The 27,007-nt window shown below is 39.8% G+C and overlaps 1 protein-coding gene across 2 annotated transcripts in view; it reads left to right on the forward strand.

Annotated features, from left to right (window-relative positions):
• CDH12 (cadherin 12) overlaps nt 1-27,007 on the forward strand; it is a 155,693-nt gene that overhangs the window by 110,981 nt on the left and 17,705 nt on the right. For both annotated transcript variants that reach the window (XM_075052482.1, XM_075052483.1), the window contains 2 exons: nt 3,405-3,658; nt 24,850-24,986. In XM_075052482.1, the coding sequence (XP_074908583.1) occupies nt 3,405-3,658; nt 24,850-24,986 (391 nt within the window). The remainder of the gene's footprint in view (nt 1-3,404; nt 3,659-24,849; nt 24,987-27,007) is intronic.

Genomic DNA, 27,007 nt, shown 5'->3' on the forward strand with positions numbered 1-27,007 from the left:
TATAGAGCAGCTTGTAACTGCAAAATAGGAAAAGGCAGATAAGAACCAGTAGGGGGGCCAAATACATGTATTCCGTCACTGGTACTTAGAATATCAATTAGAAATACTCCTCTAATTGTTGAATAGTTCACAGTTAATAAGACATTGCCTTAATATTAGCAAAAATGCTATTTACTGTGGAAAACCTCGTAACTTTTGTAAAATAAAAGCCTTATTCAAACTTAGCTTTCTGAATATAATTATTTTTATAGAAGGAATAAATATTTCTATCGTTTATTTATCAAAAAAACACCTCGATGAAATCATTCCATTAAAATCTTACTAATTGAAAGATGTTTCAATAACCTTACAGGTTTTTTTCTGTAAGATTCAAACATTCTGCTATGTTTGTACCCTTACCAGCATTCCAGATTTGAAATGAAAATAGGACTGAGCACTGTCAGACATTTATTACGTAACAATGAAATATGTTTTAAAAAAAAAAGGCAATTAAAGTATCATGTGGACCACTCATTTCCTTCAGAGATTTTAGTGGTATCTACTACAAAAAGAGGTACAAAGAAATGCTATTTTAACATCTTTAAAACTAAAAATCCAAAAGATTTTGCCTGAGAGCTAGGTAGACATTTAGTTCTTCTGTTTTCAGGCAGATTCTGGACATATCAGACAAATGCCAAAGCTTGAGACTGTCAATACCTATCTATATGGCTCAACTGTTCAACACTGGGAAGACCAGAACTGATCAGGAGATTGTAGCATGGACTCCCCATAAACACAATACATTAAAACCATACTCTTTTGCTGCATGATACATGTTGTACAAAATCTTTTCTTTTTGAAATTAAATACTAGGTTTACCATTTGCAGCATTTCCCATCTTTCCACAGACGTTTCAGTTGCACCTTAGCCTCACTTATTAATTCTGCTATTTTGTGAGAATCTGTCACTGATTTCTTTCTCTGACGATGGCTCAGCACTTTCAGCCTGTCTCTTCTTATTTTGGGTGCCATCTGTGCTTTGCATTGGCCGCATATTGTTTAACCTCTAACTATATTTATGATCAGACCCATAGAAGGACAGAAAGAGAGAATGGGTTGCTCTGCAGTTACAGTGGGAAAATTTTCTTTTCTTGGGGTCAACCTGTCTTTCCAAAAATATACCATAGCGTTGCCCCATAGTGCTGGGGGGAGAGAAGTAATGATGCAACCACTTTATCCACCTTCTGGGTAGCTGTGCAGTAAAATATGCCAGCCTGAGCACAGCAATATGCAGAATTGCTTCAAATCTTATTGCTTTCTGTCCATCCCCAAACAAGCACTCTCTTCCCCTTGCATCGTGAAAGTTGTGACTGGGCACTGGCCAAGGACCGTGACCTGGTCCTCCTGCCTTGAAGAGTAACTCGGTTAATGACAGCCTGCAAGGACTGCACGGATTATGCCTCTTGCCATCAGTACATCAAACTGCAAATATGCTTATGCATCACAGGAGCCAATCTGAAGAGTTTTAATGAAATTTTGGGGGTATGAAAGATACACACAAGGCATCAGTTAGAATTACTACTTAATTGAGAGCTTAGATTTCTTGCTTTCTCTGTCTTAATTATTTATCTCTACCTTAAACCCTTATATTTAGACTTTTTCCACTCCACAGCTTTTCTCCCCTTAACATATTATTTTTTGAAAACATGTTAACAATTTATACAATTAGCTGGAGACGAGTTTGTGGGGTGGGGGTTTTTTTTTGGGGGGGGGCGGATTTTTTTTGGTCAGGCATGACAGTGGACACGAATAGTATAGAAACTGAAAAGGCAGTGTGACAACAATTTGGATAATGAAGCAGCATGTCCGTTTGTAGTGAAGGCAACAGCTTAGGGTTTCACCACTGGGTCACAAGATCTTCCACGTTTAATTTTGTCTGTTTCTTCTTAGCCTTAATTTCTTCTTCTTTCTGTCAGTCCAGTCATGAAGCTGCAACTCGTACTGGCTGTTACTGGCAATTTTGTCTGTAGCAAGATGATCGCATGTGGCAGTGGATTGGTTAGTAGTCCTTGGCTTTCAAGCCTGATTATTTCTATAGCATATAGACTTGGATGGTTAATTTTAAATTCCCAGCTCAGAAAAGACTGACCATCTAGTCTGTTAAAATTATAAAGTCTTTCATAAAGATTTAAAATCATTATGCTAGCTGTTCACCTAATGTAAGTCAAGGTAACTAGATTGATTTTAATGGAGCTACTTCAATTTGCACCAGCCAGTCATTTGGCCAATTATGTCCTGTTGTGATAAGGACAGAAAATGGCAGAATTTCAATCTATCCTGGCTGTGACAAATGACTGGAAAGGCTGCAGTAATGATGGCTGGGGAAAAAAAAAAAAGACAGACATTGAAATATTCTTGCTCATACACTTGTGATCCTGCTGTCTTTTCCAGATAGCACATCCTTTCCCCTTAGAAAATGTCCAACTTGACAATTACAGGCAGAAACCACTAGGTGCCAGTGTTACCCAGACATCAGGAAAAGACTTTGTCAGTAACGTTAAAAACATGAAAGCCAACTCTTTAACTGAAAATAAAGGTTCTGTGTATTTTCAACTAAATAAGACTGCGTTAAGGTTTTTGAGAGGCACTAAATTGATGCACATTGCCAGAAACCCACACCAAAACAATCTGATTGCAGGATGCATTTCCATCAAAACCCCAGATAGGGACCCAAAAGCTGCTATGCTGCCTTCAAGGCCTTGTGGATTACACCTAGGATCATAAGGCAGAGACAAAGTCTGCATTTTTCAAAGTACATGCCGCTCAAATATACGCTGTGAATAGCAGTTCACTGCTAAGATAGACATTTTACAGGAAAAACTTGATTCAAATCAAGTTTGAATTCATATTGCAAGCCATTTCTGAAGTTTAGTTTGACCCACTGGTATATATCAGAGTTTTCATCTGGGCTCATCTCCATCCTTGTCATGGTCCTCTGAAAGCTTTCCCTGCTAAAAGAAATGTAAATCTTCCATTTAAGGAGCCGGATCAGCTGGGGACAGCTGATTGCTTGTGCGTGGGGATTGTGAATGCAAATCTCTGGCTAACCTGCACACAGCTCATTTGCAAGAGATGAATCTCACTCATTTAACTTCAGACATCTACAGTGTAACTGTTTACATCCATGCCAGTCATCCGGATTTTTTTGATGTTGAGAAACAGTCATTTCCTGGGTATGATTCATCTGGCCTATTTCAGAAACCACCTTAGCATGAGATCAACTGCAAAACAAGTTTAGATATTAGCTCAGGAGCTGAAGTTTACACTGAAGGTATCTTAAGTTACATCAGATTAATGCTACCAAAGTGATTTTGCAATGTTTGATTTTTAGTCAAATCTGATGTTTTGCTTTTGTTCTTTCTACAGCCATTAGACTTTGAAACGAAAAAGGCATACACCTTTAAAGTCGAGGCCTCCAATCTCCATCTTGACCATCGATTTCACTCGGTGGGTCCATTCAAAGATACTGCCACCGTGAAGATAAATGTGTTGGACATGGACGAACCTCCGGTTTTCAGCAAGCCTGTGTACACCATGGAGGTTTATGAGGACACGCCTGTGGGGACCATTATAGGTGCAGTGACAGCACAAGACCTCGATGCCGGCAGCAGCTCGGTTAGGTAAGAAAGCTTTTCCTCCTCCAGTAACTCTCAGACAGCCCAAAGTGCTGCTGACGGTGAGACTCGGTGCCGAAGAGCTTAGTAAGAAGATATAAAATGTTCCAACTCTGTCACCGTAACAGATAACTGATGCTCTGAAAAATATTGAAAAGACATGCTAGTTTGGGTGGTTTATCTGGAAAAAATACATTAAGTGCTGATAGGTGCCTCTCGTACAGAGCATATAAGTTACCATGCACTGACATGACTTCAGAGGTGGTGTGCTCAGACTAAGGAAGTAAAAACACTGTTTTGCCTGGCGTCTGGGGCTTCACGAAAGCGGCTCGTGAAGTACGGTAGTGAAAAAGGAGGTTGTACACGTTATGTCTGTGTTACACCTGTGTTATACAGCAAGCGCTGCCCCTTTCAACAAGAACCACTTCCTCTCCACATCTGGCAAAGAACAAATGCTTTGATAAATAATTGATACGTCTGTCTTGGCTAAGGCCGTGGGGACGGGATTGCCGACCAACATGGCTGTGTTCAGCAGGCTTCAGCGCAAGTAAAGCCCTGCCAGCAAAACCTCTCATTTACTGGTATAGCTTATTTTCCTGTAATAAAAGGGAGAGGGGAGCTGTTAAACAAATGTAATATATTGATTTTGCTGATATATTTCCAGCCACATTAGAAACTACGAGGTGAACCAGACTCAGGTACCAATAAGGAAGCTCCTGTGCAGACACGGTCTAAGATGTAGACAGTCATTACACATACTTCTAGTACCAATTCATGCTGGACCTACCTGACTTCAGGAAATACTTTTATTCCCAGACATTTATGAGAAATATTGCAGACATAATGGAAGTCATCAGTCTTTAAATATTAATGTTTATCAAATGGGACTATGACGAAATAGGAAAATGCCACTAGTGTCTACCAAGTGCATACACATTCATATATCTTTTACTACAAATTTAATTTGGACCTTTTAACCCATGTTTATTAACTAAGTATATTTTGACTCAGTACTTACATTCTCAAAATGTACAAGAAACAAGCTAGATGATACATTGTAATCATATGCAAATATTTAACAAGTAACAGTGACTGTTTAGCTCCCGCTCTGTCAATTCACTGTTAATTATAGCTTAAAACTATTACTAATGTTGTTTGTTGCACTACTATTCTGTTAAAAAATACATTTTTCATTCTTTTCTAATACAGAAATGTATTTGTTAATGAATTTGTGACATGTTCCTTCCCTGACAAAGGATCAAAACCTTCACTAACAAAGACTGAAGTGGGAACCTTTCTCCCTGGTGGTAGCCTATGAAAATAGCCCCACTGACGTCAATATTCTGTTGAAAATTGTACTCTTGCAACCAGCTAGCAAGCCTTTAATCATATTGTTGAGCAGTTTTTCATATGACAGCAGAATCATTTGAATGTATAACCACTCCTCAGTGAGAGTTTTTTATTTCACAAACCCTCCTAGGAGACTCAAGTGCTTTAGTTACTGATCCTACATTTGCAACTGCTCAAAAAAATCATCATCTCACGATGGTTTCTCCATACACTGTGCTCACTGTAATACTGAATCCTAAGCTGCTTCAAAGTGTCCTTGTCTGCCTTTTTTAACTCTGAAATCATTACTTGGGTGTCCAAATGCCCATCTACAGTTAAAAGATCAGGAATGTTATAAAATACCCTTACATTTTGGTCTCACTGCTCTACTTGCTGACCCCTTACACCGATAAACTATGGAAGTGCTCCCGGGGTCACTTCTTATGAACTGGTTCAGCTGGTGCACGCCCCTGGAAAAACACAAACTATGTCCCAATATTACCAATTTCTCAGAGGGACCCATTCCTACCCAGAAGTAAACGACACATTGAATTTGGTGGACTTTGGAGGGAGATACTTTGCTTTAAGGAGAGGGATGTGTTCCACTACACTAGTTGACATGCTGAGAAGATTAAGCTGGAAACCTTCCATGCAGCTCTCTTGTGGCTTTGTAAGATCACTTATTTCTCTCAATTTCCATGTTTCAGTCCTGAAATCTCTTCCTTGGCTCTCATTTACCTGAGGATATATCTGATTCTCTGTATTCAGCTTGATCTCCAGCTCTTTGAATTTAATGATAAAATTGTTACTAATTTATCAGAGATCTGACGATGCTCTTGTGTTCTGGAAGAACCTACTTGTATCCAAATGCTGCTGACTAGTCAAAGCAGAAAAAGAAATTATATGCAATTGTTAGTTACTGATGTATTAGTGTTCAATATTCCATAAGTTTTATATCCTCTAACTGAAAAAAAAAAGTACATGACCAGAAGTTAGAAAAGCATAAATTAGTTTGAAAGAGTTGCATGTGATTACAACTTCTTAATGTATCCTAACCAGTTATGCTCTTTCAGCTGTGTAAAATGTAGATCGTCTCATAGATGTAAAGAATGGCTCCATCAATTTCATCACATTTTAAAGAAGGAGTCCGACCATCTTCTGAGTAAATATGCCCTCTAAACAAACATGGAAAAGCAAGTAATGTTCTTTGAGGCAACGGCCCATACAATTTGCTGGGTGGCACAGTTTCTCTACAAAATCATTCATTTTCTCTGAAATGTTTTCCTAGAGCAGTTTAGCCATTAAGATGTCCATTACAACAACAATAAAATCAACAATCTGCCAAACAATAGAGACTGGGATAAAAGACCAGTCTGCACAGTACGCAACAGAAGGCAAAACGCTGGAGAAAAAAGCAGGCTAGAACAGCTCACATGAAAGGAAGCAGCACTAGTCACAGCAACTAAATCCATGTTATCACACAAAAACTTAACTCTGTTATGCTAGACACATCAGGAAGGGGGAGATAACAGGTAAGAATGAAGACTGGATTCAGCTGTTAGAAAAATATTTTGCTGGAAGCCATTGAAAATGGTGAGGTTTATATTATTTTTCTCCTTTCTCCTGTTACTGGAATCAAGTTTTTGGACAAGTCAGGAATTTTAAAATGTTTGTTTTGTGGGATGATATTTGTTAGAGATGTTGAAATGAAAGGGCACAGAGCGCACATTCAGTAAGAAACAGGAAATTAAGCACAAGGAGAAAAGGGGCCGCAGGTATTCAACACCTGCAAGGGTGACTGGCTTTGAAGCTCTTTTGGAACATTACCCTAGTGCACCTAATTTTCAAACTGTGTTAAATCTGGAGTTTATGTCTCTCAGGAGAGCTATTTTGTCTATTCCCATTTTATCCGTAATGCTGCAAGAAATGCTCAGCATAAATGTTAAGATGAAGTCCTATGTACTTTGTAGCCATTAAAAATCCCAAAGCACTTCTGAAAAGAACAATGATCTCATGTTCTTCTCAGGCTCCTCCAGTTTATAATGGTTACAAGCTGTCTGGGAGGAAAAAAAAAAAGCACCTGTGTTGCAGTGTATTACAATGTATGTAATTGGTAAATATGCAAATGTTTTAGTAAAGATCCTTGTTCTTCTCGTATGAGGAATTTTAGGACTTCCTAAAAATCATGTTTATGTGTGTCCATACAGCATGAATGTTAAAGATAGAGCTGTCTAAATAACAAGAAAGTGCAAATGGATGGCAAGACTGAGTTATCTGCAGTACTTTCTAGAATAGTGAGCTTTATCTAACAGTGCCTGTGAAGTTCAACAACTTTGCACTGACACCTTTGAAGTTTTCCGATTTCCTTGGAGTTGATCTTCTGGCATAAAGCATGAAAGGATTATTGTCCCTGATGTGAATCCCAGATATGACTCCAATTACAATGAGTTTCATATTCCGTGCCAGAACACTGCCCTTCAGATCTTCTCTGCTTGACTCAGGAGTTTTGCCTTATGAACCGCGAGAACCACTCAAAGCAGGAAAGCCATAGGGACTGTGCATTTTCCTGTCCAAGTCCAGAGTCATGAAACCATGATATTAAAGAAGGAAAAAAATCATGTGTACTAGTCACAGGTCAATCCTGCCCTCAGTATCTTGGGGACAGAGCTGTATTCCCTGCATGTGCCTCCAAAGGAAAAGCCTTATTTATTTTCTGAACTAGTTCACAGTGGTCCAGCAACTTTTATGGATATGTTCTGTTTTCCCAGTGCAATGCTTTGTTATGTAAAGGTCAAGAAAACCTACAAATACTAGGTTTCTTCCTGAATTCTTAAACACTTTATCTTAATGTACAGGCACAAACAAGATGAATTGAAGTGACATATGTAACAGGAAAGTGCTTGACCTTCCAATCCCATAATTCTGCTTTTTTTGTGCATACACTTTTTGAGTTTGCTTTTTCCTCAAAAAAGAAAAGTCCCATTCTGTGACCTGAAAATGTATCTTATAGTTACATACATAGATAGAAAGACTGGAACATCTAGTTCCAGCATCTCAAGCCTCTTCATTTAATAACAGATCAAGTGATTGCTATTTTTCTGTGTACGGTATCATGCTGGAGGGGAATGAGATGCTTTACCAGTTGGTTTTGCACAGATAGAAGATGGTGGGACTCTGGAATTTTGGTTCCCTTTTAGCTGCTGTAGTGAGTTTTGCACACTTCTTGCTCTGTTACCTCCTCTCTGTTTCTGCTGCAATTTTAGCTCTACTCCATCCCTTGCCTTTTCCTGAAGTCCTAGTCTCCTCAACCACTTTTAAGACCTCTGTTCCAAGTTCTAATTTATCTGGGCTAACCAATTCAAACCCCTGCACCAGTACCTCTCAGTTCCTGCTGCAGATCCCTTGCTATATTCTTCCGTCCTTCTACTAGCCCACTGTTTTCTTATATCTCCTGTGCTCTGGCAGTCTAATACCAGTCTCCTATTTCACAGTCCATCTTTCTTTCTCCCACAGCGGGTGTCTGCTTTTGTCCTCCTGAACCACATCCCATTACCTTCATTGGTGCCCTGCACTACTGCCTTCCTTTCTTCTGATGATGACAGACGTCTTTTTTTATCTCAGTGGCTTGATGTATTTTTTCTCTTTGTTCCAGTTACCTTGATCTTCTTTCTGGAACTATAGATACTGGGTTTGTATCCCAACATTTTCTCTGAATCCCAAGGGATACATTTGGCCGACATATCTGCTCTTCCCACACTTGCCTCCCTAATTTCCAGTCTCATTTGGCTCAGTGAGCACTCAGCTACCAGATACACAACAATATCCCTGTCTACCTACCTTCCAGCAATGCTGGAAATTATATAGGACAACAAACTGCTACTTGCTCCTGCTGTTTCACCCTGACTTTCTGACTCTTCCTCTGTTTTCTTCTCTGCCTCCTAGACTTTGTCTTCATGACCTCAGGCAATCACATCCTCCGCTCCATCTTCCCCTTCTTGTAAGTTCCTCCCCATACGATCCCACGTGCTGCTCTGCCATTCTCTAGGTTTGAATGAGCTGGCTTGCTCCTCAGCAACTGGGTGCTTTTCAGGGACTGAACAGAAAGGTGACTTCTCTTCAAACACAAGGCAGAAAAATCTGCCTGTTCTATGTACAAATTGTCTTTCAAAAGGAACTGTTTTCTTGCAGCTTAATGAATTCCTGCTCTTCAGCAGAGTCACAGACACTGACTGTATCTCTGCTTTACCTTTACTGTGAAGCAAGATGTGTATAATAAATTATTATGGTAATCCCCTTCATAGTAGTTCAAATTAATATGTTTTATTTCACATTTGCAATGGGTTAGGTGCGCACAAGCAGACAGTTACCACAGCTCAGTTGACAAGTGACTCAGTTGTATTAATTCAAGGACTGTGGTCCCTTGGTTCCAGTGATCAGCTTGGAGCTACTACAAGTAGCCACTACAAAAAAAGTGGAGAATTGTTTTAAACTTAATCTTAAATCTATAGACTTAAGACTGAAAGGATCACACCTTCTTTGTGGGGAAGGTAAATGTACTGTCACTCATTAGCCCTCTGTGATGCTGCAGCATGTTCACTGGAAACAGCCAGGCACTTGAGCTGAAAAACCCTTCTTTGTCATTCTGGAGCACATGCAGACTGACTTTTTGATCTGTGTGGGTTTTTGCAGAACTGGCAGGAACATGGTACAAAAGTGAGTACTTTCTGGCACAAGCCAGAAAGCCTGTGCTAGAGGAAAGTCAGAGCTTCCCAAATAAAAGATTGCTAGGATTCATTTGACATGCATAAATTTTCCTAGATCGACTCCTGGAAGCACTTGCAGCATGAAATCCTATTTCCTAAGTCCAGCAAGTCAAAAGCAACTGAAAACTAAGTTTAAAACCGAGAGAGGCCAGTAACCTTTAGTTACAGTCAGTAATTCATCAACTTACTGAAGCTTGTGAAAAACAGCAAGTGATCTTCAGTTGACATATGCAATCATATTAAGCTATAAAATGTCAGTCAGGAGTTTAGAGCTAAAAGTAGATCCAAGAAGTTTATGGACTACAGCTTTCAGTGAATGACATGTTTGTGAGGGAAGTGGATGCTGAAAATCAAGCAGTGTGCATTCAGCTCCAAGGCAGAAAAGAACAACTTGGCAAGGAAGGCTTTTAAATTAATTGAGAATATCTAAGAAGCCAGAGTGAGGGGAAAAGGAACAATATGACCATAATAGTTCTGGTTTACTTTGCAGCACTTGTACCACCTGGTGATGTGATTTTACAAAGCCAGTTCGCATCCCAGAGGCACACATTGTAATTTTACTTCAGCTCAAATAATAGTCTTCCTGATTTTTGATCAAGGGCTCTTATTCCAAATTTCTCCAGCAATGGATTTCTTAAGCGTTCCAGAAAGCAACTGTGAGATTAAAACAGAGGTTTAATGGCTGCAGCCATATCACCTCAATCTGTGAACCTCTCCGAGCTTGACACTAAGAGAATTACTAAGGGTCAACGTCTAAGAAAAATTTATGTGCTACAGGGAAGCGTGTTAGTTGGCTATTCTGCACAGTGGTACACAAAGTCAAACCTGAAACCATCTTCCTAGTATAAAATTTAGTTTCACAACATTTTTAATTAAAGATCTTACATCCCTTTCCAGAAGAATAACTATTTTAATCATTGCAACCTACTCAGATTCCAAGTCCTTTCATCTGAATTTCTCCTTTAGGTCTGCTTGTAAACATTGGCTTTACTTTCCTGTCCTAAGATGTTCAAGTTTATTATTATGTTTAAATAATGATTGCATATAGAGTTTCTTATACATTTGGTAATTTTTTTTTTGCTTCCAGGCTTGTTAATGAAGTTTAAACAACAGGGGGGTTGAGATTTATACCCTCTGGGTGATCTATGTGTTTGGAAGTTTCAGTCACATCCTGACTGTAGATGCAGACAGATCTCAGATACTTTTACTATGTCCAGTTCTGGGTTCCTCAGTACAAGAAAGACACGGACATACTGCAGGGAGTCCAGCAAAGGGCCATGAAGATGATGAAGGGACTGGGTATCCCTTCTATGAGGAAAGGCTGAGAGAGCCTGGAGAAGAGAAGGGGTCTTAACAATGCATACAAATACCTGCAGGGAGGGTGCAAAGAGGAGGGAGCCAGGCTCTTTTCGGTGGTGCCCACTGACAGGCCCAGAGGCAATGGGCATAAACTGAAACACAGAAGGTTCCCTCTGAATGTCAGGAAACACTTTTATGCTGTGGGGGTGACCAAGCACTGGCATGGGTTTGCCAAGGAGGTGGTGGAGTCTCCCTCCGTGGAGATATTAAAAACCCATCTGGACATGGTCCTGGGCAACCGGCTCCAGATGTCCCTGCTTGAGCAGGGGGGGCTGGACCAGATGCCCTCCTGAGGTCCCTGCCAACCTCAACCCTTCTGTGATTCTGCAACTTCCATCTTTTCTAAGCTGGAACAGAGAGTGTGGAAAATAATGGCACAGGATCATCTGAGATGGCTGGATGTGAAAAGGGAGCAAGATAATCTAAATACAATGCTGAGGTACATGCAAACAAAACAAAAAAAGCAAATAATTGAAAAGACTGCTGTCAGCATTCATGTAAATAATAAGTCTACAGATTTATAACAACAGATTATTTTAGGCAGTAGATCTAAAAATAGTTTGGAGGAAACAGTGCAGAAATTCCAGCTCAGGTAGGAGGAGAGAAGAACCCATTTTAGAGGCAAATGATGGGACCTGACTTGGCTCAGGTCAGACCATCAGCATGCAAGGGGGAGCAAGGAGGTGCTTATCCAGCAACTTTTGCCTGTGGGAAAGGCCCTCATGAAATTCGTAAAACCTTTGAAAAGGTGACTCCATACTTACATTGATCTGCAGATTCTGGGTTCCTTTATACATGCAGAGGATTAAGGAGGAGAAATGAAAAAGGAAAATGCAGCAGCTCCTGCAGTGTCTCTTACTTTATGAGCGCGTCACAAAACCAGCTTCAAAGCGACAATGCAGCCTCCAATTCCCGACCTCACTGAGTGTTTCCTCTTGCAGATCCAGCTGACAATTCAAGTGAGTCCCAGCTGACGATCTAAGCAAGCGATAAAGCCTCTACTGTGTGCTGCAGTTTTCTCTGGAGTCAGCAAGATTGCTGTTATTTGCTTTTTCTTTGATTGTCTCAGCATCAGCATTTTACTTCAGCTTTTTTCTGGGGAAAAAAAATGAGATTTGTTCAGATTTTAGTATCCAAAAAGATATAGAACAGAGCTAATATTTACATGATGCAAAAGCAAAGCAAAGATTATTCCTATCGGATTTATGCCACTAGGCCTGCTCTCCTCTATAGCAGCTATGCTACTTATTGCCTTAGCACTTTATCAGAAGGCAAAGCTTTTGTGGCCAGGCGTGGGAATGGAGGCCCAGGAAGCATCTCTGTCTTACCCCGCGGTGTTTAGGTCGGAGGGACCCAAGTACAAAATAAAGTTTCAACTTGTACTGAAGCTGAATATCTGATGGAGTCATCGCATCCATTTCCCCCCCCTCAGCTTTCTTACAGGTTGAGTGGAGGGCGTCCACTCAGACTCACTTGCTCCCTCTTTTTCTCTACTCACTCTGCCCACTGATAGAGATGCTGATACACATCCAGATGCCCATCCCAGCACGCCCTTTCCCCACCTAAAACCAGCAAAGCAGGAGCCCTGGTCTCCTCTTCACCAAACGTGAGATGCACCTGGGTCCCTCACAGACCGCGGGTGTCGCGTCCTTCACGCTACGGGCAGGGTGAAGGTGGAAAGAACAGAGCGTGGGCAGCAGTGCAGAGGCCAGTGTACACCTTTTAAAACCAGGGTGAAATGGTGTTCAGGGCCTATAATTCACGGTGCTGGTAGAGAAAGTGCTCTGCCTCTTTCCCACCATAGCAATATTGACTGCTAGGCCTGGAGCGAGGGGGTTAAGTCCAGCGTGTCTTCTACTGCGGCGCCCAGTCCAAACAACTGAGACTTAATTAAACTACAGGACAAAGCTTTCCCTCTGGCTGGTTGTCTTGCAGTTCTGGCTGCTCAATAAGGCAGGAAAAACCATGTTAAAACTGAATAAAAACAATGTATTTTCCAAATGACAACGGCTTTTGATAAGATACTGGGTTGGTAATGAGGAATGCAGAGCAGACAATGGAGCTGACTGAAGGGTTTGATAACCAAATGAACAAAACCTTTCAAAGGAGAGGGGGGAGGAAGCACAGGAATTTGTAGACAGCAGAACTGGCAGTTTGGAAGGGCTGATAACTGAATTGCAGCACATTTTATTTCCTATATTGCCTAGCGTGTTTTACTAAAATTCATATGTAAGATTTATAAGGCTTATGAAAAGTTTAACAGCTTCCCTCGCTTGACTCTGACCCATCGTTAGAGTCTGGCTGTCTGCAGCCACTGCTCCCCTGTCAATTAATTCTGTGTAATGGTCTATTTTCTCCAAAGGAGCAAAGTACAATTTGTTTGCACTGATGCTACTCATTCCAGATCAGGTAGGCTACTGACTGTTAAAATCAGTAATCCTTCACCTTCCTGACTGAAAACACAGACGTATGCAGACATGTATGAAGGACTGTGAACCCAGTCATGTAGTAATGCAGAAGACTCAAATTGTATTTTTTCATGTGGACGATTGTGTATTACACAAAAGGCATGAAGATAAGCACAGACACGGGATGTTCTGACAAGCAGTGTTTGCTCCTTCCCCCAAAATGTATCAATTCCATCTGTCCCTTCTCTAAAGCATCACTACCTGATATGCTGTATAGTTAAGATTCATTCTGGGAAGGCTGGAATACAGCTCACAGGATATCAGTCTGAGAAATTATACTGCTGAACTCCTTTGGAAAAGGGGACAGGGGAGTACAACAACTTACTTGGGTTTCTATCAAAATAATAAAAAAATGCTCTGCTTTTTAAGCCACAATATTTTAACAAATACAAAGTTATCCTTCCACTAAAAGACTAGACACGTTACTTCAGTGGGATCTTCAAAACCAGTCAGCTTGGACCATTACAACAGCTTTACAGCAGTGCTGTACCTTTGAAAATCTCTACAAAAGCATAAAGAAATATGGTGTTTTGAGTAACATGATGAAAGAAAAGTAATGGTAAAACTGTCAGAAATATTTTAATAGATCATTAAATTGAGGGTTGTATTTATTTTTAGGTGTGGCAAGTGTGATGTTGTATAATACGAAAGACAATTCTGCCACCTATATAGCATCGCCCACACAGGCATCTCTGGTTTTTGCTGCCTGTGAACAAAGCAATGCCACTAAGACCTTTCTACCTATGTTCACCTTGTTGTTTTTGTGTTATTATATGGCAGTAAAGGCACTTAGAGCAAGATAGACCAACTCCATTGGCTGCTCTTTTTCTGGTTGCTTCTGAATATGCAACCTTGAGATGCTCATTTCAAAGCAGTGCCCATGAGAGGGTTATTGGCATCAGTTCTGCAAGTTCAACTGCCCATTAACCCAATTTGTGAACAGGTTAGGTTAGAAACCAGCTGAAACCAAACTACTTCTTTACAAAGACTGGCCCATTTCATTTTAAAAGGCAATCGCATTTGGGAGAACTGTAGGACTAATACTGTTTGGGAGCAGGGAGGGAGGTGAGGGTACGAGATAACCACTTAACCTGGAACAGCAGCAGAAGCCCTTTTGTGACTGTGTCCGACTGGGCACTTAGAAGATGTGTTAAGATTTAATGGCAATAGTTAGACAGTAGTGAATGGCAGTGCTAATTCCTTTTTGCATTTCAGCTAGAGTTTGTTTTTTGTTTGTTGAGGCTGTTTGTTTGTTTGTTGGGGTTTTTTTCTTCATTCCTAGTATCCCCTGGAAAAAAAAAATAAATAAGTATTGAGTTTATTATGTGTCTGCATGGGTAGAGTTCTTCTGGGATCCAGCTGTTATCCATGGGATTACCCAAAGGATAATATCTGACAACAGACCAGTCAGGGTTTCCTTTGGTTTGACCTCTAACGCCTCAGCAGTGGTCTGAAGATATTCAGCAAAGATACAGAAAGCTTCTGCTCCCATTAAGGGAGATGGCTTAATAAATAATTTAAACATATAAACAAAAAAAAGGCAACCTAGCAGAACAGCATCTGCCACTTTGGAACGTTACCACATCCTTTACATTTGTTGGTTAATGACAGGAAAATTTTACAGCAAAACTTCAAATGTTATTTTGCTGTTATTAGCATTAGATTTTTCTAATAACTCTTACTATGACGATATCAGCCTATGTTTTTATGTGACAGTAGATAAGTTTGACTGGATTTACTTCCTCCAAGCAGAATATCACAGTATTAAACCCAGGTTATTAAAACTAGGAGTTCTGCACAAGAGAGGTCCTATTTCTTTTCATTATGTTAAGAAATGTATTTTTTAAAATATTTTTGATATTCAAAGTTTTATTCTAGAAAAAGTATTTTTTTATTAAATATAGCTAATACTTTATATAGGTAATAGTTTGTATGCATAGAGCACAACAGTTGCTGGGCTGTACAGTGTAAAGGGCACAAAAAATATGAGAAGGAACCCTGTGGTTGTATTAACACAGGACGACATGAATGATATGCGAAGACTATTGTCTGCTACTGTTAGGCAAGTAGTGCATTACACCTTATTTCATATTATCATGCTGCACAGAGGAGAAAAAAGGATATTTACCTTTGCTGCTCTTGTAAAACCTCGTGAGACAGCATTTTTAAGTTAATAGAAAACCACAAGACTCAGAATCAAGGGTAATCTTTAAATCAAATGAAGGTATGAAAAAGAAATTAAAGTAACTTAATACTAATTCAAGTGCTGCAGCCCTGAGGAAGACTTTGGAAATCTAACTATCCTATTTAGCCCTAAAAGCAGATTACTCAGATAACTCTATCATTTAGCACAGGAAAATAAAATGTTTTGTTACATCTAATTATACTTGTTTGAACTTAATGGCTTCCCTAAACATGCATGGTATATAGGGGACTCATTTTAAAAATTCGTGATTACACCTTTAGTAAGATTATGGCAATCACTCCTCAGTCTTCACTGGAATGGAAGATACTTCCAGTAATCAGCAGAAGAGTTCAACACTTAATTTGAGAAGAACAATAAAGAACTGACTTAGTGTTTCAAATATGTACGTATGTACATATGCTGATACAATTTTTTTGAGTCTTACACAATGATAACTCAGTCAATGGATTGTCTTAAGAATTGCAGGAAGGAAATTTCAGTGGCAGGGTGAGATTTTAGAGGACACAAATTTGTTTGCATGCTTCAACACATTACATTCTCTAACATTTTGATCTCAGGCTTGACTTGAAGTCTGAATTTCTTGTTTCTCTTTGTAGGAGTGATTTTTCTGTTTCTCTACTTTTTAATAACTGCAATCTTAAAAAAACCTTTTATGTTTATATTTTAAAATATTTGGAACTGCATCTTAGAGCAGATTTGTAACTGAGTATGATTAGCATGGTGATACTGTTTCCTGTTATGTATCAGAGTTTAGCATTGCAGGGAGTAATAGAATTATTCAGTCCATCTTTCTAGAAATTTCCCTTACTGTACAGTCTCCATTACTTTATTCAACTTAGCTTTGTAGTACCAAGTGACAGAACTCATATCATCCCTCTTGTGTGCAGCATAATACACATCACTGCCAGAAAGATTTTGCTGCATAACATAAATTTTCCCTTTCTTAATTTTGCCCCTCCGCTTCTCTGTGCTGAACAAAATAATACCTTTCCTTTCTCGGTGTTTAAGCCCTTCAGCTATCTGTAGACCATTATCATGTCTCCCTTTTTTCATCTCTTATCCAAGCTAAACATATTTTAGTTCTTTTAATCTTTCCTTATAACCCAGAATGCCTAGACCCAAGACAGTTTTGCTTTCTCTTCTGTAAACTCCCTCCAATTTGTTGATATCTATCTAGTGACATGATGCCCAGGACACAATTCTGTTGTAGAGGTGTCATTTTCTTGACACCTAGTTATATGCAGTGTTCCAGCCACAGCACATGATTATTCTACTCATGAAAATTCCTTTGGACGTTCAGGTAGACAAATCACACGTAAAGTCTCATTTGTATTCTTCCAGTCCCTCACCCCTTTTGCCACTCCTGCTTTAATATTTCTTTCATCTATCTAATTATGTATGTATTGGAATTACAAAAAATCCTAACTGATCACAATTCCCAACTGAATCTTATTATCTTTCATTTAGATTTCTAATTTTTTTAGGCTCCCATCTATTATTTCTGATATGGTGGGTGGTATTTAACTGTCCCAAGTTGGCATGAACTCTGAATTTCATTTACCTGCAGTTCAATATTTAAATAAAACTTAAAGTGAATGCAGTTTAAACAATTTAAGGTCACGTACAGAAATAGTGATCTATCACATTAAAGAAAATTGTTATTTCATCCCTCACCTTTCTTTGCAACGTTTTTCTCCCAAAACCCAGTGTTCTATCTCACTAGGTGCCAGAGTAAGAAACGTGCTTCACATCAGCAGACCATGAGTTGAGACAAGTTGAGATATTTTTATAGAGCACCTCTATCAACCAGGTTATTTGTCTCTCTCTAACTAAAAAAAAATCAACAGGAATTTTTGAGGAAATATTTATTCTGCACAAAGGTACAATGATCAGAAGCCATTAACCTTCAAATGCCACATTTCTGGTTGTGCTGAGCTCGTATTACCACTGCCTTTTTTAACTTGAGGATACTCCTTGCAATGAGGCACCAAGTAATTTAATAAGAAAAAGAGGAATCACTTAAATCCATATCTTCTGAAGTCAGTCACTTAGCTGTCTCTGAGGATCTTGGCCTACAGATCTGGTATTTTACATGATACAAAATGTAGCCTTCAGTCACAGGAAAGAAATTACCAGGACAGTTATCCTTCCCCCTTTGAAGGGCAACGTTGACTTTGTCTTATGGTTGTTGTTGTTCCCATTTCTTCCCATGATCTTTCCCCCTCAAAACAGAAGTCTGTGTTTCTGTGAATTCTTTCATTCCCTTAATCATTTAAGATTCAGAGTCCAGAGTAGCTAATTTGCATATATTAACATTTCATACATATTGCCCATTTGCTGCTTATCAACAGACCTACTTTCAGTACCAATTCTCTCAAAGCAGTCAATCTGAAACCTCTCAAGGGGGTCGTATTAAACCACTTTCCAGCACTAAAATACACCGACGATTCAGCGTGGACTGAGCCGGTCGCCTGTACCTCAGCTGACCGAGTTGCCTGAACCGAGACCGGCAGCACGACCAGCCCCTCGGGGGTCTGCAGGGTGACACGAGGACTCCCAGAGGTGCCTTCGCCCACCTGAGAGCTGCGGGCACCTCCTCCTCCCACCACCGACCAGGGTGGCTGGGCAAGGGTGCAGCGCTTGGGGGAGATCCGGAGGGACTGCTGACCCCATGGACGAGCACCTTCAGTGAAATGAAACTTATAAAGAGCCCAGCCAGTCAAGAAACTACAGAAAGTGGACGGAAGGATCTTTCCTCTTTCCAATATGGTTCAGTTACAGAGAAAGGCATTGGGTAGTACATACTTGTAGTTGGAAAAAATGGTGGGTTGGAAAAGCATAGTTGAAAGCATAGTTTGTCTTAGAAATGATACTTCTTCTTATCCCATTGCGTCAGGAATTATCTTACATCTAAAATGCTTCATTCCAGTGCTTGGGTTTGACAAACTGTGGCTAGAGTAATAAGATGCTTTCTAAACTGGGCTTGGCAGCCAAATCATTCAGAGTGTACACAGAAAAATCTGTGGTTTAGGTTTTCTTAGATTCACCATCTGGGTCTGCCTAGGTACAATTTCGCAATAGAAATTGAAATACAGACAAAAATATTTATGCTGATGTGGGACAGATGATGTAGACTCTGTATCAAATCTAAACATTGAAGGAATGCACTCCCCCCCCCCCCCTTTTGTTGTTTGGGGTTTCTTTTCCTTTTCTTCTTTTAGGAGGCTGGTTGCAATTACTGTTACCTATTTGTGGAACAATAAAACAAAAGGGAAAGCCAGTAATTAAATGTTAAATGTGTTACTGCTCACTGAATTGGATGATTCCTTTCCATTTTCATGCCAATTCCAATTGAATAATGTGCTTTACTCCTTCAAATGATTTTCTGTATGCATGCTGTTGCAGCAGGAGCAAATTTGGTCTGCACGCCTTTAGCTTAATAGCATCTCTAGGGGCCTGATCCATGCTCCCCTTCCCTGCTCACTATCCAAACAGTGACAAAGGCTGTAGACAGTATCTTTTCTTCACTGTTCCTTTCAGCAGCTTGAGCAGGTCAGAGCTCTTCTCCTCATGCTTACTATCACTGCACCATACCTATCGTCTGTGTTTTAGCACTCTTTAAGGTTTTACTTCTGTGGCATTTGGCCTTAATCCTCCCAGTCTAGCTTTGAAGCAATCTCCTCTTCCTCTGAAATACACACTATGCCTTACCTTGCTCATTTCCTGGCTTGAATTGCGTGGCTGTAATATCAGGAACAAGTTTTAAGAACTGCGTATTCCATTTCAGATGGTTAGAGTTTAGCCGTGTTACCAAGTGCTCCATCTATTCATCTTTCAGGTCCAGTATCAGAAAGAAAACTTTCTGGAAACAAATATTTTTTCTCCAGATTCGTAAGTCCCCTCATGTGTCTCACAGGCAGTGATATGGCAGAGCTATGCAAGACTGTTCCTGCTTGTGCTCTTACTTTTTAGGAGGTATGGGTGTATATAAGCAAGGTATTGCAACTCTGCTCCTTTAATTTGTCTCTGAGACCTTTCAGTCTAAAATGACGTCAAAGCAGCTTGTCTGAGACCTGGATGCTGCTTTTCAGTATGGATGGATGTAGCTGTCAGCTACACGAGAGTAAAAGCAAGGATAAATGCACTGGGGTGCGTCTGGGCTAGGAATGCACAGGAGAGCACCTAGACTTTGATATGACCCAGCTTTCACCATGCCAACATTATGCAGCTGGCAAATTTTTCTGGTAACTCTTGATTCTCTGTTAGTTCTACTTCCTCTACATTTATGACATCCTTTTCAGAAGAAGACCTGAGGGTGCTTCTGTCACTAGAATGATCCCAGCAACCACAACCACCTCCTAAGAAGGTGTCCCTATGTTCCTGAAAAACATAGAACAAAATACTTAGGCCAGTACTTTGCTTCTGTTGTTCTTTGGAGGCAGTAAAACCCTATCAAAAGAGAGCTGAGAAAAGAAAATGATACTGAGCACCAATGGTGGCTGTAATATGTTTTAGCTGGCGGATATATCGACAGAAAATTTTATAATATATGGGGGGATGTGTACATGGAATGCAATAGAGATTTGAGTATGAAACCATAACAGCTTAGGTTGTTCATTAGGAAGGTAATACTAGCAAGACTAGAATACTCAGGTGAATTTTGGAAAACAGAAAAAATGGCTATTACCTTGTAAAGGTCGTTGTAACTTTCTCCTAAGGTCCCCTTTTTGAGCTAAGCCCGAGCTGCAATATGCCTTCCTCTGCAAGTTTGGGAACAGCTGGTGAAATCCCCACTAAGGACCAATGCATGGGCAAACAAATGCAAACTCTGCATTGCGTTTAAGCAGCAACTAAAAAAAAAAAGAAAGAAAAAAGAAAGATGGTAATATGTTGTAAGTTGTTACATGCTGTTATACGATTCCTCTGTTGCATTGCATCACCACTGCTGTCACTATCAAGACAGAACAACAAAGAAAGTCTTTGGCAAGGTTTTTGAACTTTTGGTGAGGATGGACCCCCACTCTTCCCAAGGCCATCTGTGCTAGGCAAGGGAAGTCTTCCCTTCCACATTTTTAAGACCAAAACCGCACCCCAAATCCTAAGCTTCACAGCCTCCTTAGCATCCTGCCACATCCCATCCCTCCTGAGCATGTTGTCACGCATGTTTCCATAGCAGCAGGACAGCTGTCCAGTTCTTTTATTCATGGTATATCAGTCTGAAGCAACTACAGTTGTCTGCTTAACGGCTCAGAGTTCCTCTTATCTTCACCAGGGTGATCTGCTGTCACTCAGGTATTCAACAGCGCTCCATCAAGCGCTCTGCTATCTATCTTCTGTGCTGCAGCTAGAGTTGATCCAGGCTTCCCCACTGTCCTCCGCTCTTCGAAAGATGAGCCCTCTTTCGGGGGAGTGCTCTGTAAGACCCCATAGGCTATGCAGAGCCTCACCGCTTAGCCAAGAGGAATGCAAATTATTCGTGGAGCTCTTAAGATGGCAGCTCGTGTCTTTGTGAATGCTCTGGATGAGAGTCCTACAGACTTGACTCTTACCATTTTATAAACCAAATATTTCCATTCTGGCTCTTCTATCCTACTTGAGGTACAAATATAGCTATTCTTGAGAAGAGACAGACAACATTAGCAAAGGTATATCCTTCCACACTTATCCCCCACACCCCTGCCTTCACTAATATAATCTGGAATACAGTCTTCTGCTGGGAAGAATATTCAGGGAGACATATAGTTCAAAGTTTCTTCCCTGTCAGTGAATATAAACTATATATCAATGTCCTGGTACTCAGAGTTGCCAGGCAGGCCTGTTCAGATCTTTCTGAAAAATAATACTGCTGTGTCCTGTGTCAACAATTCTCTCTAACTTTTCAAGGAGGGAGCTGCCTCTTCGGATTAGTACAGTTATCCATGATCTGTCTTGCAGGCACTCTGAGCAGTCAAACAAACCAACCTCAGTTGCTTCAAACTGCTAGACCATGACTAGAAGATCTAGACAGCTGTCCTAATACCAGTATTTCAACAGTGTTCCTCTCTGTGTCACAATCTAACAAGAAATGTCAGGCTTTATGTCCCAGATACCTGGGTTTATCTCTGGAAAGTTACAGATTTTTCTGGTTGGAGACCCTTTTGCCATTTGTTCTGTTCTTGAACACATTTTTTCCAAGTAAAAGACAAAGCTCAGGCAATACTATCGACCTTAGAAAAAGACTAAGTGTTGCTGTGCTGCTTACAAAGAATCTTACAGTGAGCATCAGACTGCATGAAAGAGTGCTTTTGGGCTGTAAAAGGAAACGACATTTCTTTTAGGGCCTCCCTGAAAAGCCACCCCCCTTTGGGGATGGCCCCCAAATTTGCCTTTGAAAAGCAGCCAGATGAGGTCCTCCCATTCACTCTTTTACTAAGCCTTACAGACTTCCTGAAGTATTTGGGAGCAATGCTATGTCCAGAAGAGCCGTCTGTAAGAGGATCTTCTGCCAGATACGTTTTCATGGGTACTGCACATGGACAACCAATGAAAGGAGGAAGAATGGCTTCTTTTTCACAGTTTTTCCTGTAAATATCTCTATTTTACACAATACATCTCCAATACTTCCTCCCACTCCTCTTCCCTTTGTAGTCTAATCGAATATATAGCCTCTTAGGATGAGAGGAGCTGAAATGACTGGCTGTTCCACCCCTAATTTTACCATATATGCAGCATATGGAGAGGGAAGGAAGGGATGACTTCAAAGATAATGCCAAAGTTATAAAAAAAGACTACCAATACTGGCATAATAGTTTCCACAGTGTTAACAGAGGCAAAGACAATGAATTTAGAAGTGCTACAGTTCTGTTTTTATCAAACTGTTCAATTCCCACAGATCCCACTTCCAGGGAAGCCGAGAGGAATCCTGCCATTAGTCTCAGCAGGAGTAGTGCTAGGCTTGCAGTGCTTGTTGAGGACATCGATCCTGCTGATGCTTTTACAGACTTCGATCCTGCTGATGCTTACGTTTAGGAGTAGGCATTCTGGGCTTGTGCATGAAGTTAATCACCTGTGTGAACGCTTGCAGATAGACTATCAGATTCTGATCCTACAAATACTCGTGCTTGAACTCAACTTCAAACACAGCAGTGTTCAAACTGAATATGTTTTCTGGAGTTTCAAAGCCTGCTGGTGAAGGAGGCTATCACCTACACTGTGCTTTGAATTAGGTCCTGTACTTTCTTCACTGGCTCATACTGTGGTGTGTATGGTGCTTAGACAAAGCTAATCTTCCTAAGGGGAAAGATAAGCAAAGTTACTTTCTCATGCTTTGATCCCCTTTATTTGTGTGTGGCTGCATATTTAATTTTGGAAGAAATTATAATCTATTAAACATGCAAAGCCTGAAAGAGTAATTTTACTGTTCCTGAAAGAGTATGTCAGTGTAATGATATTTCTAATAAATGGCTTATATATTTTTCATAATTTTTATGTCAACCAAATTTTGAACAATGAGACCGAAATTACAAATGTGGGTAGACGATATTATCATATTCAAGAAAATGTGCCTGCTCAGCTGTGTAAAAGGATACATGCTGCCTTCAGCAAACCACTTCTGAGGCTTTTCAGATAAAGCGGTGAACTGGTAATGATGCCTGTCAATTGATGAAATAGCCTGTTTCATCTACAGATAGGTTTTCTTGTGATTCTGATTAAACAAATGTCTCCAAAGAAGCATGGTACCTTATTTGTGATTTTTTTTTTACTATTCAAGTCTTCCTGAGCTATTGGCATTCTTGAGTCCCAATCTGAGATATTTTCTTTAGAAATATGCCATATACCCCTTTCTATCATTGCTTCCTTCTACAGCAGTAAACACAGTGTTTATCATTACATTCCCTATATATTCTTTCCATAAATCACACTAATCAGAGAAGGAAATACAAGCTTTTATTCTGATTCTCACTGGTTTAAATGCAATGAGGTGTCACAGGAATGGTCCTCTGGCCTTTATGATCTTCTAAATGTACTTGTTTTTGAGTGCCATTTTGGTCTTATTGCCTACTGCTCACAAATAGCTTTCTCAATTTCATCCTGCCTAGTTTTTGAGAAACATCGACAAGGTATGAAGAGACTAACACTGAAAAGGAAATTAATAGCTGGTGGTACTGCATCAGAAAAATTATTATTCTGTTATGGCTACAAACAGTAGCATTAAATGTGAAAATAGACTTTCAAATTAATTAGCATTTAAGGGAAATGGGTTTGGAATAATTATCAGATTGCTTTTAAGCAGCTATGTTTACAAGTGCATCTCCGCTTTCTATTAAGTCCTTGCTAGAGAAAAATAACAAATAAATACACATTTTGAGTTTTAAATCTCTTCTACGTTCATATTTCTTGACAAACAAAGGCTCAGGAGAATAAAAAAAACAACGGAATTGCCCTGTTCCTCACAGCTCCAGTGAAATTGGAGGTTGCCTGTTCTTCCCAAAGGCAAAGAGCCTTTTATTGCTGCTATTTATGTGGGGGAATAAGCACACTCTTCTCCATCTCCCATATTGTGACTCTGCCAACATCCCTGAGGGACCTTTGAGTAGCCTGTGCCAACAGCCCGTGTATGTCCACCAGGACACCTCTTTGCAAGCCCGGGGAGGCTGCTTACAGCCTATTGCAGCTACAAATGGATGTAAAGAGACCAGATCTGATCCACTCTTCATCGCTATTCATACCTCAAGCACTATTTCACATATCTTTTCTTTTTTTCCCCTCTAAGCCTATCTAGTGCTTTCCAAAGTGACTGGTATAAGTGATCAGGGTCACAGAAGATGTGCATCAACTTCTTGGGAGCTCAGAGTTTTCAAATAATCTGAACACCAGAAGTACTAAATCTTTTATTATATCCCATTTTCCCTTGAGCATTCCAACTCTGCAAAAAAGAAATAAACAAATCATTCTTTATTGTCTTCTTCCTGCAAGGATGGTAATAGCTAGGAAGAGAAAAATAACAAACTTGAGCTAGCTAGACTGCTGTTTTGATAAATGAGTAATCTTTGCAGATTTGCATCTACTTTGTTTAATATTTTTCACATACAGATACTTCATCGATTGGAAGAATGATGTGGACAGCTACTTTACAATAGATGCTACTGAAGGAACCATTGCTACTAATGAAATACTGGACAGAGAAAGCACAGCACAGTACAATTTCTCTATAATTGCAAGTAAAGTTAGTAAGTATGACACAAACTGAATTAATATGCTAATGTGATATTTTTTTCAGAATGCAGTGCTCAGGCATAAATATGCTGTGAAGAGTGCATGTATTGCCAATAGATTATTTAAGAAGGCTCAATAAATATCATTTTGCCAGACTCACTGTGTGTGATGTTCAAACAGCCCTGTACAGTAAGGTTTTTCTAGGAGCCCTCATGTAGGCACAGTTCCCTCAGAAACTGAAAAACATCTTGTCAGCATGAAGAGCATGAGGAGCTGTATGGAGGCCTTCCAGTTCTTGTTTGTGATTTTGTAATTCACTCCCTATGAAATTAGGTTAGGCAAATAACAGGTCTGTCAATCTGCTTTTTGAAGGCAGAAAAATTTAAAGACTCATTAAATTCTCAGACAAAAAGTACACTAAAATTGAGTCAAGACTTAAGGCCCTAAATGAATCAATCTGTGTGCTGCATCTCTGCTCTTGTGTTTTCTCTCTGCCCAAGATTTTATGCCTAACCACTTGTTTTCTTTTCCTATATGATTTGTGGTGGGGTGGGGTTTTTTTTGATTTCTTGTCTTTGTGTCCTCTCCTACATAGCTTTTTTTAAAACAATAACTCCCTTCTTCTGATGTATTATGTAGCTGCAGCTTTCTTCATGCCATCCTTCTATGTAGCATTCCTCCTTCATGATCCCATCAAACTGAAACTCTTGTAGGCGTATACCACCCTTTGAATATGAGTCTTTTGGTCACTTAGCAGTTGTGTAAAGGCCACAGAAGTCAGTCTTCCTGTTGACATCAATAGGCTGTAGAAGAGGACCCCTGCTGTATTTCTTATTCATTCTGTATTGTTCATGTGTCCAGAAATGCAAGTTTCTAAAGCAAAGAACATGTCTTCCTCAATGTATTGCTTGGCACTGAGTCTTCAAAAAGTAATACATGCTACTAACAGGAAGAGAGAGATTTTGGAAGCAGAGAAGGTATACGTTATTTAAAATAAATAAATAAAAATTCTCAGTTGTAGTTATTTGAAAAAGAAACATGGGCTCCCTCCCTGGAACCTGAAAACATAACGAGGACACCAGTCAAATGAACACTTGAATTTTATCTGTATCTTGGAAAAGGAATACACTAACAGAGGAAACTAAACTACCACAAGTGATTGAGTACATCATAGAGGTACATGTGTGTGTGTATATTCACAGAAAGTCCACCAGAAGTGTAATTTGTTTCCAGAGAAACTGAAAGGCAGGTAGATGCAGAGGGGAGGTCTCGTAATAGTCTATGTTTCAGTAAAGCTTAACTATTTGGATTTATTGATGGATAAAAAGTACATTTGAGATTTGTAATTTTTTTCTGCAGTAAGGCAACAGTTTTAGAAAACTTGATGTGAATCTCTTTATTATTCCCAAGAGTAAGTAAAGCCAGCTAAAACCTCCAAGTTTACTTGTCTGTGCACCTTCCCGGCACATATATAGTAATATCATGTTTATGTAGAGCTGTAGCAGGTAGGCTGTATTATGACATTCCCAATTTTAACAATTGCCTAGTTAAGAATCTACACCTAAGACATATTTGTGATTCATTTCAGCATACCTCAAAATATTATGCATTGACCATTATCCATAGCATTAAAAACAATTGCCTTACCTGTACTACACCAGTAATTGGCAATATTTTGGAGGATTTGAGGTATACTAACTACTAAACTTTATATGCAGTTGTCTGACTAAGAGTTAGCACAGAAATAAAGGCTGGGGTTTGAGGGATGACACACTGCACACAACCGAAAAAGGTTAGAAAGAAGAGAAGAAAACATCTGAAGAAAAAGGCGGGGGGGTGGGGGGTGGGGGATGACTATATTTGAAGAATTTCTGCTATAAAAAAAATTGCCACTTTTTCAGTGCTGACATAGAAACACTGAAACTGCCATCTCTTATTAGAGAAAAAGTGCATGAACAGTGCCTTGACATATACATGATTACCTAAGGACAGTGGCCCAGTATTGCAATTAGTTGCATAAACTTGCCTCAGGAAC

The sequence above is a fragment of the Buteo buteo genome, chromosome 20, assembly GCF_964188355.1.
Source record: "Buteo buteo chromosome 20, bButBut1.hap1.1, whole genome shotgun sequence".
Lineage (NCBI taxonomy): Eukaryota > Metazoa > Chordata > Aves > Accipitriformes > Accipitridae > Buteo > Buteo buteo.